Genomic DNA, 15,656 nt, shown 5'->3' with positions numbered 1-15,656 from the left:
TTAAAGACTAGTTTGATGTTAGTTTCATTTCCTGGTTTTTTATTTGAGTCCAAATGTCTATGTCTCTATTTGTATGCCCATACTATGCTGTTTTGACCACTACGGCCTTGGAGTACAGCCTAAAGTCTGCTATGCTGTCCCCACCCAGCTTTGTTTTTATTACTAAGAACTGCCTTAGCTATACAGGGTCTTTTCTGATTCCATACAAAATGAAGAATTATTTTTTCCAAGTCTTGAAAGTATGATGTTGGTATTTTAATAGGGATGTCATTGAATCGGTAGATTGCTTTGGGAAGTATAGACATTTTAACAATGTTGATTCTTCCCAGCCATGAACATGGTATGTTGTTTCATTTGTTAATATCCTCTGCTATTTCTTTTCCTAGGGTTTCATAATTTTCTTTATAGAGGTCCTTCACCTCTTTTGTTAGGTATATTCCTAGGCATTTCATTTTCTTTGAAGCTGTGGTGAAGGGAGTTGTGTCCTTAGTTAGCCTCTCATCTTGGCTGTTATTGGTGTATACAGAGGCTACTAATTTATGGACATTGATTTTTATATCTTGTGACATTACTGTAGTTTTGATGACTTTCAGGATTCTTGTGGTTGAATCTTTGGCGTTCTCTAAGTATAAGATCATATCATCAGCAAAGAGGGAGAGTTTGATCTCCTCTGCTCCCATTTGGATGCCCTTTATTTCCTTCTCTTGCCTAATTGTATTGGCTAGAATTTCCAGCATTATGTTGAATAGTAGTGGTGATTAGAGGACAACCTTGTCTGGTTCCAGTTCTAAGAGGAAAAGCTTTCAGTTTTACTCCATTCAGTAAAATATTAGCTGTGGGTTTGTCATAGATGGCTTTGATCAGCTTAAGAAATGTGCTACCTATGCTTATACTGTTCAGTGTTCTAATTAGAAAAGGATGCTGAATTTTATCAAATGCTTTTTCTGTATCTATTGAGAGGATCATATGGTCTTTGTTTTTGCTTCTTTTGATATGGTGAATAATGTTTATGGACTTGCGTATGTTAAACCAGCCTTGCATCCCTGGGATGAAACCTACTTGATTATAATGTGTGACTTTTTTGATGATAAGCTGTAATCTATTGCCTAGGATTTTGTTGAAATTGGTCTGAAGTTCTTTTTAATTGGGTCTCTTCCTGGTTTTGGTATCAGGGTGATGTTTGCTTTGTAGAATGTGTTGGGGAAGATTCCTTCCTCCTCAATTTTTTTGGAATAATTTCTGCAGTGTGGGAAGTTCTTCTTTGAAGGTTTGACAGAATTCAGGTGTGAAGCCATCTGGACCAGGGCATATTTTTGTTGGGAGATTTTTAATTGTTTCTTTGATCTCGGTGCTTGAAATTGGTTTGTTTAGTAGATCTATTTCTTCTTGGCTAAGTCTAGGGAGAGGGCATGATTCCAAATATTGATTCATTTCCTTCACATTGTCAAATTTCTGGGCATAGAGTTTCTTGTAGTATTCAGAGATAATCTCCTGTATCTCTGTGGCATCAGTTGTTAGTTCCCCTTTATCATTTCTGATTGAGGTTACTAGATATTTTACTTTTCTATTTCTAGTTAGTCTGACCAAAGGTTTATCTATTTTACTTATTTTTTCAAAAAACCAACTCCTTGTTTCATTAATTTTCTGAATGATTCTTTTGTTTTCAATTTTGTTAATCTCAGATTTAACTTTGGATATTTCTTTTCATCTTCTGGGTTTAGGCTTAGATTGTTCTTTTTCCAATTCCATAAGATGGCTTGTGAGTTTGTTGATGTGCTCTCTTTCTGTTTTTTGGATGTAGGCATCTAAAACAATAAATTTTCCTCTCAGGACTGCTTTTGGTGTATACCACAGGTTTTGGTAGCTTGTGTCTTCATGTTGTTATGCTCAAGGAAGTTAATGATTTCCTCTTTTATTTCTTCCTGCACTCAACTGTCATTCAGCATATGGCTGTTTAATTTCCATGCCTTTATGTGGGGTTGAACGTTTTTGTTGAAGTTGAGTTTTACTTTTAATGCCTTGTGGTCTGAGAAGACATAAGGTAAAATTTCAATTCTTTTGATTCTTTTGAGGTTTGTGTCCTAGGATATGATCAATTTTGGAGAATGTTCCATGGGACAATGAAAAAAATGTATGTTTTTTATCTTTGGGATGGAGTGTTCTATAAACGTCTGTCAAGCACAGTTGTTCTAGGGTCTAATTTAAGTCCCTTATATCTTTGTTTAATTTCTGCTTATAGGATCTATCTAGCTCTGTAAGAGAAATGTTAAAGTCCCCTGTTATTATGGTGTTATAAGATATCATATTGCTCAAACTGATTAAGGTCTGTTTCAAGAATCTGGGAGCATTTAAGTTGGGTGCATATGTATTTAGAATTGAAATGTCTTCTTGTTATATTTTTCCCTTGACCAAAATGAAGTGTTCATCTTTGTCTTTTTTGACTTTAGTTATTTTAAATCCATGTGTATCTGAAAATAAAATTGCAACCCCTCTTCTGAATTCCGTTTGTCTGAAAAATTGTCTTCCAACCCTTAACTCTGAGTTTTAATTTGTCTTTTGAGGTTAGGTGTGTTTCCTGCAGACAGCAAATGGATGGCTTGTGTTTTTAATGCAGCCAGCCTATGCCTCTTCAGTGGGGAATTCAAACCATTAACATTTATTGAGATAATTGATAAATGTGGTAGCTTCTATTCATCTTATTTTGTGAAAATCCATTGCTTAGTTTTATATTTTACATCATTGTGGAAGCTAGATTCTGTCTTTTAATTTCTGGGTGCTTACTTTGCTGGTGGTCTGTTGTGATGTTCAGTGTGTAGAACAGATTAAAGTGTTACCTGTAGAGCTGGCCTTGTTGTGGCAAATTTCCTCAATGTTTGTATATTAGTAAAAGATTTGATTTCTCTGTCAATTTTAAAGCTTAGCTGAGCAGGATATAGAATTCTGGGCTGGAAATTGTTTTGTTTAAATAGATTAAAGGTAGATGACCATTGTTTTCTGGCTTTAAAAGTTTCATTAGAGAAGTCTGCTGTCACCCTGATGGATTTACCCCTGTAAGTCAATTGGTGCTTACTCCTGGCAGCTTGCAAAATCTTTTCTTTTGTCTTGACTTTGGAGAAGCTCTATTTGAGTTGAGGCTACCTAGGATCTGATATCCCTCTGAAAGGAGTGTGTCAGAATCTTTGGTGATATTTGGGAAATTGTCATTTATAATATTCTCTAGTATGGCTTCCATTCCTCTGGGCCATTCTTCTTCCCCTTCTGGGATACCTATAACTCATATGTTTGAACACTTTATAAAGTCCCATAGTTCTGTTAGTGAATGTTCTGCTCTCTCTCTTTTTTCTGCCTCTTTAACTATCTGAGTTATCTCAAGAGCTTTGTCCTCTACCTCTGAGATTCTTTCTTCTGCATGGTCCAATCTGTTGTTGATAATTTCTAATGCATCTTTAAATTCCCTAAGGAATTCCCTTCAATTCCTTCAGCTGTAATATATCCTTTCTATATTCTTCATATTGCTCTTCTCTTATTTGATTCTGTTTTTGGATTTCCTTTTGGTTATTTTCTACTTTCTCAGCAATTTCTTTCATTGTTTTCATCATCTGTATTTTAAATTCCCCTTCTGTCATTTCCAACATTTCTTTACAGGTAGAATACTCTGCAGTAGCTACCTCATGGTCCCTTGGAAGGGGTTGCTCTGGACTGGTTTTTCATGTTGCCAGGATTTTTCTGCTGATTCTTCCTCATCTGTTTCCTCGCCCTAATTTTCCTTTCACTTCCTCTTGCTCTAAGTTACTCTGCCTCTGGCCTAAGGTTTTGAGGAGTCCCTCAAAACAGGACTTCCAAGTGATGGCTTTCCTCCTTCTCCTGTACCAAAGGATGTGGCTAAATATGCCCAAAGACACATTCATGGATCATTCATGCTGCCTTCAACCTGAATGGAGGCCATGACTCTTCTCTGTGGTATAGTAGCCCATGGGCCCTGGTGGTGGGCAGCTTATTTGGTGATGATGTTAGTAGTCACTATATTTAATTTTCACTATAATCATCTGACATAGGTATTATAATTTTTTCTATTTTATAGAGATACAAATGTAATTTAAATTTTGTTCATTTTTCTTTTAAATGAGTGAAGCTATATGCTGCATTATTAAGAAACTGAAATAGGAGTCAGGAAACTTGAGTTTTATTTCCAGCTTGGCTATCACTCACTTGTTGTGTACCCTTAATTGTGGTCTTGATTTTAATTATTGTTACATTAACCATTGTCCATTTTAGCTGGAAGAAGTTTGGGGAATAACAACCAGTTCCTAACTATTATTTTCTCATATTTTTTGAGTGATGCATCTCCTGTGTTTGTCAGTTTGAAGCCACCCTATCCTGGAAGAGCTGATTGACACTCACCTCAAAAGAACCAGTGTGAAAGCCAGAATAAGCCTTAGTGCAACCCCCTCATCTTACAGATGAAATGGCTACGCATCTAATGAGCGGACAATCTAGAAATAAAACATGGCTCTTGATTGTTCTAGCATTTTTTCTGATGCACCACGTTGCGTAACTCTCTAAAAATAAATAATTGGATTCAAAATAATTTCATTTTCATTGTTTTGAAAAGCACATTTTGCTGCCTCCTTTGACATATTTTGGCTTAAGCATTCCAGAAAGATGATAATTGTAGTGAGTTAAAGAACAGAGGTGGAGGCTCCTAGCAATTTGAGAGCCTAGAAATGCACAGGAAGACTTAAATACTCAAAACAATTGTTGGTGTTTTGTTTATGTGAAGTTGGTCCCTGAATCTACTGAAGATACTTCCACCTCTGCTTCTGACTCCAACCTGGTCCCCCACATATATGACCAAAGAAAACATCCAATTACACACACTAGTGAACACATTCTCCCTCCCTCCCAGGACAGACTTCCCCTCTCCCCCATTTGTACTTTTGCAAGTCCTTCATTTTTGTCTGAGGAGAGATGGGGAAGTAGAGTAGAGAAGGAGGGAGAAGAGAAGTGGTCATTTCAGAGCATGCTCTGTCTACTATGCTATGAATCCTTGCCTTCAAACTATCCAGAAACTGCCTTTTACTGTATCATCCTTATGACATCTGATTAGAGAATTAGAAAGGATATAGAAAAATTCAAACTGAAACCAAAACCAAAAACTTAAATCAAGGCCTTCAAAGCAAGTTCTCTATATACAAGTTGATTTTGAGCCTATAGTGTAGAAAGGAAAGGTCTGGGTCAGCTCCCAGACATAGCTTCAGAGAGAGTGAGTCCATGGCATGTACTCAGCTAATCAAAGCACTCACCTCCTGAAGGAAATGGGATTATTTCAGAATCAATGAGCTAGTTTAGTTGCTTCCCAAAATTGAGAGTTCATGCAGTCCTCTATTCAGTTGCTGTGCAGTGAACAAACATCTTGGCTTATTCCCAGGATTGAGCTCAAGGAGATGGAGAACAAATCACCTATGGAGACCATCATAGAAGAAGATGAAGAGGAGAGACAAAGGAAGTTCAAGTTAAAAGACAAGTTCAGCAAAGACGAAGGCATTAGAGGTAGGCCAGTGGATTCAGGGTGTAAACTGTGACTCTTTACTGCTTATGAGCCTGGCCATATCTCACTCTAACAAGTGTCATCTATTCTGAGAATGCTGTATCCCACCTGAACTACATTACCCTAAGACTCTCAGGCTCTTAGATTATCACCTGTTTGTTGGCTCCCCACTGCTTACAGGTGCCAAAAGTCAGATGCCTTCAGGGCCCAGGCAGGTAACATAAATGCAGGATGTGCGCTGGACATAAGATGACGGGGAGACATATTAGCCTAAATAACATTTTTTAATGAAAAATAAAGGGGCAGTTTGACATCTTTCATATCTGTAGAAGATAGCTAGATTCTCACACCTGTCTGCAGTTGTGATAGGTTGTTTTAGCTTAAGCATATGAAGAAAATCCTAGGACTTAGAAGACATTCTGAAAGGGTCCCAGGACTCTTGGGGCTTGTCAGACCACAGTGTGAGGATTGTTCTTGTAACAGATTATTGCTTAGTGGAAATGTAGCCCAAGTAGCATCAACTCTTCTGATTTTCCAAAAGAAGCAGAGTTCCTGACTTTGTTTATTTTTTATTTTTATTTTTTTTGAGACAGAGTCTCACTTTGTTGCCTTCGGTAGAGTGCCATGCCATAGCAACCTCAAACTCTTGGGCTTAAGTGATTCACTTGCCTCAGCCTCCCCAGTAGCTGGGACTACAGGCCCCTGCCACAACACCTGGCTATTTATTATTATTATTTTTAGAGACAGAGTCTCCCTCTTGCTCAGGCTGGTCTTGACCTCGTGAGCTTGGGCAGTCTACCTGCCTCAGCCTCCCAAGTGCTGGGATTACAGGTGTGAGCCACTAGGCCCTCCTCAGAGTTCCTGACTTTAAATGTGAAATCTATTGATTGCTAAATGTTGACAACTTTTGTTGATATAGTAACAAAACAAAGTATACCAATGGATCAACACTGGCATGTGGATGTTGGTCTTCGGTGTGTGGCCAGAAGAGTGCATATAAACTTTCAGCTTAAGAGTCAGGTGCTTTCATTTCTTTAGCTTTGTTTTCCACTGTGCCCCACACAGACCCCTTCTTTGGGAAAGATCGTCTATCCACATTCTCTGATGTGCCTGCCCTTCTCCAGCTTTGTCCCTTTGTTCATCCTTTTCCTTCAGTCCAACACGTTCTTCCCTTCCATTCAGTGTATCTGAGTCCTATTCAGTTTTCTTTTCACATCTCACTTCCTCCACGAAAGCTTCTCTTATTGTTGAATTCTGAAGTGGCTTCCCTCTTTGCCGAACATGTCAGACCCTTAAAGACTGTAACATATATTCGGGATTTAGACACTTTGCATCATTGTCCTAAGTTACTATCTACACTGAAGCACTCAGCCCTGTTGGCAGGTGAGGAGACCTCCACAAATGGGAGTTCTCATATTCTTGTTTATATCTTATTTTTCTCTTCAACTATTGTGTATCTATGGAAAGATCTTTACCTCTTCATAGCCTCTAAATGCTTAGCACAGTGCTTTCTTTGCATACATACAGCAAAAACACTTTTTATGATACAGTAGGATAAGAGACAATCATTTAAAGGTAAGAAAGTGTATCTCATATGAGAATTTCCTTTGGTAAAGATAGTCAAAATTTGTCTGTGTTAAGTACAAACTATCCAGTTAGTGGTTTGAAAGCTGAAACTTATTTCCATTTGTTCTTTATTCTCCAGAGATCTCATCACCCAAGAGACCTCAAGATGGACTAACTAACTCCCCTGCCAAAGTGACAGATGTTGGCAAGTTAGAGAGAACTGGGAGTGGTGGGAAGATTATGAACCCTGCGCGGTAATGCTCTGACATTTTTTCTGTTATATTTGATGTATTTTTGAGTCATTTCTTGATGCAGGAAATTTTAGTAATTGTTCATTTGTTCATTTATTCAATGTTCTTGAGAACATTCAATGTACTAGGTGATGGCAGTAAAAGAGATGACCAAGCTTCATAGTCTAGTGGGAAAGCCAGACATAGGCAGAGAGATAAATTACAATTTGGTGGGATATATGTTATGACAGAAGCAGAAACAAAATAGCACAGAGGTGGGAACACCCAACTTTCCCTGAGGACTTGGGATAATCTACACAACTTTCCTTGTTTTCTGAGTGCTTGCATATTATGATGTGACAGTTTCATACTGAGAACTAATTTAGGAGTGGCAGCTGTCTGAAATTAGTTCTCAGTAAACATTCTTTGAATGAATGCATGTAGTATAATTTATCAGGCCAAGTCTTCTACAAGGTTAGATCAAAAGATTTTTGTTTTTTTAAGTTAGGGTCTCACTCTTGTCACACAGGCTAGAGTGCAGAGGCATCATCATAGCTCACTTCAACCTCCAACTCCTGGGTGCAAGCAATCTTCCTGCCTCAGCCTCCTGAGAAGCTGGGACTAAAGCTGTGTGCCACTGTGCCCAGCTAAAAAAGATTTATATTTTATCTTTTTCTCTTTGAGTAGGAGACCTTTTTTTTCTACTTTTTTTTTTGGCCAGAGTCAGGTTTGAACCCGCTACCTCTGGCATATGGGGCCGGCATCCAACTCTTTTGAACCACAGGCGCCGCCCTGAGTAGGAGACTTTTTAAAACCTCAAATCAGTCAACCCTACTCATGAGTTCATTGAACATCCAGCTCTGTACTTTGCTTTGTGCTGTGAGTGTTCAATTTATTTATGTGCCACAATTTATCAGATATGTGTGTAATTTATGTACTTTTTAGAATATTAAAGTTATATTAAAAACTGTAGGCCAGCTTTTTAAAAAATGATCTCACTGCTATGAAAGATAATTGAGAATTAGTTTCAGAATTAGGCTTTGGAATTCAGTTCTGTTTAATAAACATTCAGCACCAGTGTGCCAGGCACTATTCCAACCCCTGAAACTATGGAGCTAAAGGCATATCAACGTACTTTCATAAAACTTATAGTCTTTTAAAAAAATTTCAAAATATGAAGGGGTTACAAATGTATCTGTTTCATGGATAAACTTATGGTCCTGTAGGGAGACTTGACACTAAAGAAATAATTCATGTTATGAAGACAACGAAAGTTCAGACGCTGGCAAGAGGAGGGAGGAACTCATTGTTGAGGGGGATGGTTAGTGAAGATTTCTCATAGAAGTTGACCAAAAAGTGTTTTGTGTACTGATAACTAAAATAGTGCATGTTTATAGAAATTTTGAAAACACAAAAAAGTAACAGTTACAAAAAAATCACCAATAACCTCTCTACATAGAGGAAATTTTCTGTTACCATTATGGTATACGACTTTTATTTCCAAGCATATATTATAGTATACAGGCAGTCCCCGGGTTACAAATGAGATAGGTTCTGTAGGTTTGTGTTTGTTAATTTTATGTCTAAATTGGAACAGGTACTTTTGCCTATTGCCTGTAATAACCTCTGTTCATAAGTGTGAATCATATGTCAGTTGATGTCCGTAACTTGGGGACTGCTTGTATACATATATTTATACTTGAAACATATATACATTTTAGATAAAATTGAAATCATATTGTATGAACTTTTGTTAAACTTATAATAAATGGTGAAAATTTCCATATTGTTTTAAATATTCCAAAACATTAACAGATGATTGTACATTATGTAAATGAAAGATTAAATATTTTGTATAACCAGTCTTCTGTTGGACATTTAGTTTGTTTCTGGTTCTTTTACATTATAAATAATGGTGTGACAAATATATTACACATAATTCTTCACACACATCTGAGTAGATCACAGGATATAAAATTTAAAGTTAAATTTCAGAGATAAGGAGTGAGCCCAGTTTTTATGCCTTTGATACACACTGCCAATTATCTTCTGGAAAGTTGTAACAAATCGTCTTCCTAGTAGCGGTGCTATCAGAAGATTGCTATTTGTTCTATAGCTTTGTTAATATTGGACATTGTACTTCAAGAGATAATTCTGTCAAAGGTGAAATGAGGTATTTCATTATTATTTTAATTTGTGTTTTTAAAATTTCCAGTAGTTTCATATTTGTATTTCCTAGTCATTTTTAGTTCTTCTTTTGCAATTATAGGTTTTTTATTTTTTTCATTAAGACAGAGTCTCACTTTGTCATCCCGGGTAGAGTACTGTGGCATCATAGCTCGCATCAACCTCAAACTCTTGGGCTCAAGCTATTCCTTTGTGTCAGCCTCCCTAGTAGCTGGGACAACAGGAGCCTGCCACAATGCTTGGCTTTTTTTTTTTTTTTAGGTATTTTGTTTTTTGAATTCTGTGTCCTTTTTCTATTGGGAGGTTTATTTCACTTTTTCCTAGAAAAAAGTATTTCTTTTTTCTTTCTTTTTTTTTTTTAAATTTTGAGACAGAGTCTCACTCTGTCACCCTTGGTTTGAATGCCCGGGAGTCATAATAGCTCACAGAACCTCAAACTCTTGGGCTCAAGTGATCCTCTTGCCTCAGCTTTCTCAGTAGCTGGGACTAAAGTCACTGCCACAACATCTGGCTAATTTTTTCTACTTTTAGTAAAGACAGGGTCTTGCTCTTACTAGGCAAGTCTCAAACTTCTTAGCTCCAGCAATCCACCTGCCTGGGCTTTCCAGAGTGCTAGGATTACAGGCATGAGCCATCATGCTGGGCCAACAGGTTGTATTTCTTATAAAGAGAACTTTATACATAAGTATTAATAGTTTTCTGCTGTATATGTTTTTAATATTTTTCCACTTTTTTTTTCTTTTTAATTTTGTTTCTGTATAATTTAGTGCACGGAAGTTTAAAACATATCCTGTCCAATTTACCAAGCTGTCCAAGTCCCCAAACACCATGTTTGGGGTTGTCAGCATGTGATTACATTTTCATTTTGAAAGAGTAAGGAATGATTTTGAGTGATAGGGTTAGTGCTGCAGGGGAAGAGGCATAATAAAATGGAAAGATTTGGCACAAGGTAAAAGATTAAGGCAGTAGTCTAGGCTACTTGTTCCAACAAATGACTCTAGGGCTGTGCAGAAGGCCTTGAGAGCCATCTCAGAGGGTGAGAGTGAGGTAATATGGGGGTGGGACTCTGCCCTCTATTTCTTCACTTCCACTGGAGTGTGTGTGGGTTTTTTTCTGTTTTACGTATTGGGGTTTGAGTGGGATTTGTTTAAACTAAGGTGAGTAGGACTTTGATTGCTTAAGAATTGAGTACAACTGGTCTGGGGAAAAATAATAAGGTGTGAAACAGATCAGATGGAGAGAAAGTTTTAGATTTGGCTGTTTAGGAGAAAGAATCAGCAGGGTTTGGTGATTAGTTAATTAAGAGGGGCTGAGAAAATGGAAGATTCAAACATGACCCCAGACTTTGGGTTGGGTAGCTGGGGGAAAGTGGCCCCACTGAGCAAAACGGGGTCCACTGTGGAAAGTTCAGGTTGGCTGGTGCTGAAGGCAAATAATGGCAGGCAAATCTCTGAAATTTTCACTCCAATTTAGAGGACTTTTAAAAATACAAATGAATCCTTTTGGAGCATAGCATTCAGAAATGTGACATTTATTATCATCTTCTTATCTCAGTTGCATCTGACAGGTTATTTAAGTCAAATGATGAGAATCAATCAGAATTCCCTCTCGCCCTAGGTTTTAAAGCTTAAAAGAAGTTATTAAAAAGTAAAGTGTTCTATGTTCAGCAATATGGTGGTCTAAATCTTCTGAAAGAGGTGCAACTGAGAGTCAATCCAGTACACCACATGATTTTGTAAATAAAGTTTTATTGGAACACAGCCATGCCCATTTGCTTGCCTATTATCTATACCTGCTAGTTGTGTTAGGGATGGTATGGCCCTCAAGCCTAAAATATTCACTCTGTGGCCTTTTTTTGGAAACGTTTGCTAACCCCTGCTCTAGAAGATTTTATTCTCAACCCAGGCTCCTATGACTTCTGATTAAGTTGGGCCAAACATAGGGTCACAGTGCAGAATTACAAGGACCATATGTAAATAAGCCACATAATGCATAATGAGAGGCATCAGACACAAAACATGGAATAATTGAACTCCCATGAATTTTGATCTTAAACATTAAAAGGTACAAAACATAAAATAAGATGTCTAAAATGTTCAAAGAAATAAAAGATAGAATGGAAAAACATGAGTATGACATAAGATATTGCAAAAAATGACCAAATCTTGGCTTGGTGCCTGTGGCTCAAGCGGCTAAGGTGCCAGCCACATACACCTAAGGTGGCAGTTTGAATCCAGCCTGGGGCCGCCAAACAACAATGATGGCTGCTACCAAAAAATAGCCAGGTGTTGTGGCAGACGCCTGTGGTCCCAGCTACTTGGGAGGCTGAGGCAGGAGACTCGCTTGAGCCCAAGAGTTAGAGGTTGCTGTGAGCTGTGATGCCACAGCACTCTACCCAGTGGGACAGCTTGAGGCTCTGTCTCAAAAAAAAAAGACCAAATCTTCATAGCATTTGTGTTCTGGACTTGCAAAGTAACTGTGTTTTGTAAGGGATTGTAGACTCATACACTACTTAATCCACTGGTTATTTAGAAGACTTGTATTTTATTTTTTTAAGTTTCTAAATAAATGAACAGAGATTTTTTTTTGTTGTCTACTTATTTTATACTGTGGTTCCATCAGTGTTGGTTACTTGGAACTTTGTAATTTGTTGAGCCTTTCTTTGTGGCTTGAGTATTTGTACAGTAATTGTCTGTATACGTGAAGAAAAGGTGTTATTCCTTAGATGCAAATTTGCATATATTTAAACACATGCCAAATCTTATTGAATAAGGTATTGCAAGTTTTTAAGTATTTGCCATTTTTTCTCTGAGAGAGATGCTAACAATATTTTACTGTAATGATATATTTTTTAGTTTTTAGTAATTCTGTCACTTTTTGCTTCTTAAGCAATACATTGAATTCCACCTAAGTCCATGAAGCATATAGTTTTGGTAGATAGTCCTTTTATCATTATAAAATCTTCTCCTCTCTCTCTACTCAACATTTTTGCCTTATTTTCTGTTGTTCTGATTAACTATGCAACATTTGGTTAGAATTTACCTGGAATATCCTTTTCGTGCTATTATTTTTTATCTCAGTATACGTGCGTTTTATTGTTTTATGTGTCTCTTGTAAACAGCTTATATTAGAATTTTTTCAGTTCAATCTAAGGTTTGTTTTTCAGTTGTAATTACTAATGCACTTGAACCTATCTTTATCATCTTATTTTGTATTTTCTATTTACTATGCATCTAACTTTATTTCCCCCCCTTTCTACTTTCTGTTGGATAGACCACATTTCTTTAACATACTTTCCATTTCCTTCAAACTCTAACCTTTCAAACCACCTGCATTTTTGTCATTTAGAACTTTTGTTCCAATTTGTTTTTAAGTATATAACTTTTTTTTGTGTTATGGTCAGTGATTATTTAGATTTGTGAATACATTTAACCAGTTTCTTTGCTCGACATTCTTTCTTATATCCTTGCCCTTCCTCTGGGTTCATTTTTCTTCTTAACAAAGTGCGTCCTGTGATGGAGCTCTGTCTTTTCAGCACGTCTAATCTTTGTATTGCTTAAAAAGATTCATATTGTGAATTTTGAACCTGTCACTCCTGAATGCTGGTTGTTGGCTCGTAGTTATCATCCTGCAGCATGATACCGCCCCATTTCCCCTTGGCAGTTGTCCTAAGAAGTCTGAGTCAATCTGGTTGCCATCGTTTCTTGTAGCTTTGAAGAGTCTTTCTTCCTTCTTAATGCTCTGCGTTTGACTATTCTTAGGAGTCATGACTTTCTGAAACATTTCTATCCATTATCTTCAAGAATATTGTTCTTTGCCATTCCCTTTATCCTATAAATTCAGCACTCCTCTTAAATGTATATTTGAGCTTCTGAATCTGTTCTGTATTTCTCAACTTATTTTTTTATGTTGTCATTTTTTATCTCTGTGCTGCTTTTTATATGATGCTGTCAGTTCTGTTTTCTGATTAAATTAATACCAGTATTAGGTAAACCATGCTGGACTGTTTTTCCCTTTATTGAGATAAAACGTGAATATGATATATTTTATCTTTTGTATGCCATATATTTTATTATATTTTCAAAATACAGAATACGTTCTCTTTTTCATTATGCGCCTGCTCTTGCCGGCTCCATCTTTACCTCTGAGAATTTGAATGACGCTTCCTTGGAAGTTTCTTTCTACCACTAGTTGCTTCCTTGCTTCTCTCCTTGGGTGTGATTCGCGTCGTTTGTTGGGTCTGCTTACAGAGTTACTCTGGTTCTGGAGTGCTTTAAAAGCTTAGCAATGTTGCTTTGAGAATTCATCTTGTGTAAAAGTTTCTCCCGTGTGTACCTCTCTCTGTTGCATGTTTTTTGTGACTTTCAGGTTATATCATTACGAACTCTTCTTTCCATCAATGTTTAATATTCCTTTTCCTAGGCCATTGGGCAGTGCTGGGAACCATATTCACACCTGGTGTGGGCTCAGTTCTTGGTCTCTGACAAGGGGAAGATTCTGTGAAGTCAAGAGAATGGGACAATGTTTCCCATACCTAGGAGGTCCTGGCTGGAAACATGCTCAAGGTCACTGGCCTGAAGAGGAAACAAAAACACTCGTGTCCAGTTTGAAAATTCTGTCAGCTCTATCTTCAGCATATATCCAGAACGCAGCTACTTCTTACCATCCCTACTTCTATCATCCTGGTTCAAGCCACGTTTTCTTTTCTCTCAAGTTATTCCTGTAGTCCGAATTGTTCTTCCTGCCACTGCTGTTGTCTTTATTCAGTTTATTTTCAACACTGCATCCAAAGTAATCCTTTAAATGTGAGTTAGATGATCTCCTCCACTGTTTAGACACCTCAGTGGCTTCCCATACCCGCTCAGAGAAGAAGCCAAAGTCCTTACCATGCCTCTAAGATCCTGTCTTGTCTCCAACCTCTCTCCTACTTCTCACCCATAACTCAGCTCCTCCACCACACTGAGCACAGGCACCTTGCATCTCAAGGTCTTTGCCCTCTTTTGCTCACCTGAAAAGTCTTTTTTCATAAAGTATCTACACTGTAGCTCTCCTACTTTCTTTAGGTATTAACTGAAATGTCACCTTCTTGGTAAGAGCATTCCTGGCCATTCTACACATATTTATAATCTAACACTCCTTTCCCGCAGCATTGCATGTCATTTACCATCGTGGAACATACTATAGAGTTGACCTATTTATCTTGACATTGGCTGTCAATCCCCATCGGAGTGTTAATTCCACAAGGACAGGGATTTCTCTGTGTGTGTGTGTGTGTGTGTGTGTGTGTGTTGTTTTTCACTGTTTTTCCTGTGCCTAGGGCAGTACATCTGGTGCAGACTCAATACATTTTTGTGGAATGATTAAATTTCATCCCTCTTTCACAGAACCGGTATCTGACATTGTCCACTCTGACATTGTAGAGTTCATCTCACATCAGTTAGCTTGTAAGCAGCATAGCTGGAGTGCAAACCCAGCTTTATCTGACACAAAGTTCAGGTTCTTAACCTCCACACATGTAACTGTTCTGAAGTAAATCACTGAGATATTTTTCTTATCTTGTATTTATACTTGCTTCAAAGTCATCATTGCTCTGCAGGTCAGATTGTATTAAACGTTAATTAAAGTCACATTGTTTTTACAGCTTATCATCTCCTGGTTGTCTGAAAAATGACAATGAAATGAAGCCCAGAACATCTCCAGCCCCCGCTTGCCAGGACCACCAAAGGGCAGGACAGGTACTGTGTCTCCAAACAGACAAAGCCCAGTCAGGATATCATTCAAAGTTGTTTCCTAAACAGAATTCTTAGAATCTTTCTTAATTATAATGCATCAGTCATTATGAAAGTTTTGAGATAGACAAAAATCAAGAAACACAAAACTCACACAGATGGAAACAAATGAGGCCCTCCCAGCAATACCGACAAGCTGAGCAAGTTGGAACCTGTACTGGTGAAGATGCTGAAACAATGGACCACTGTCTCAGAACTTTCATAGTGACCCACGTATGTGGTATTTTGGTATGGCTTAAAAACTCAGAACCAAAAACTTAACCGTAGTAAATTTATCTACCAGTCAAATTCTACTAGTTAACAGAAATAGGGTGGGGAAATCTCTTTTTGAGATTT

At 37.6% G+C, this 15,656-nt stretch overlaps 1 protein-coding gene across 1 annotated transcript in view; it reads left to right on the top strand.

The window, feature by feature from the left end:
- CCDC81 (coiled-coil domain containing 81) overlaps positions 1-15,656 on the top strand; it is a 45,929-nt gene that overhangs the window by 15,483 nt on the left and 14,790 nt on the right. The window contains exons 6-8 of the mRNA XM_003781343.1: positions 5,429-5,550; positions 7,254-7,368; positions 15,173-15,266. Of these exons, the coding sequence (XP_003781391.1) occupies positions 5,429-5,550; positions 7,254-7,368; positions 15,173-15,266 (331 nt within the window). The remainder of the gene's footprint in view (positions 1-5,428; positions 5,551-7,253; positions 7,369-15,172; positions 15,267-15,656) is intronic.

This window comes from Otolemur garnettii, unplaced genomic scaffold, assembly GCF_000181295.1.
Source record: "Otolemur garnettii isolate 467f Iridium unplaced genomic scaffold, OtoGar3 scaffold00001, whole genome shotgun sequence".
In the NCBI taxonomy this organism is placed as follows: domain Eukaryota; kingdom Metazoa; phylum Chordata; class Mammalia; order Primates; family Galagidae; genus Otolemur; species Otolemur garnettii.
The sequence above is the reverse complement of the archived record's forward strand: the minus strand, read 5'-3'. Positions and strand labels throughout refer to the sequence as shown.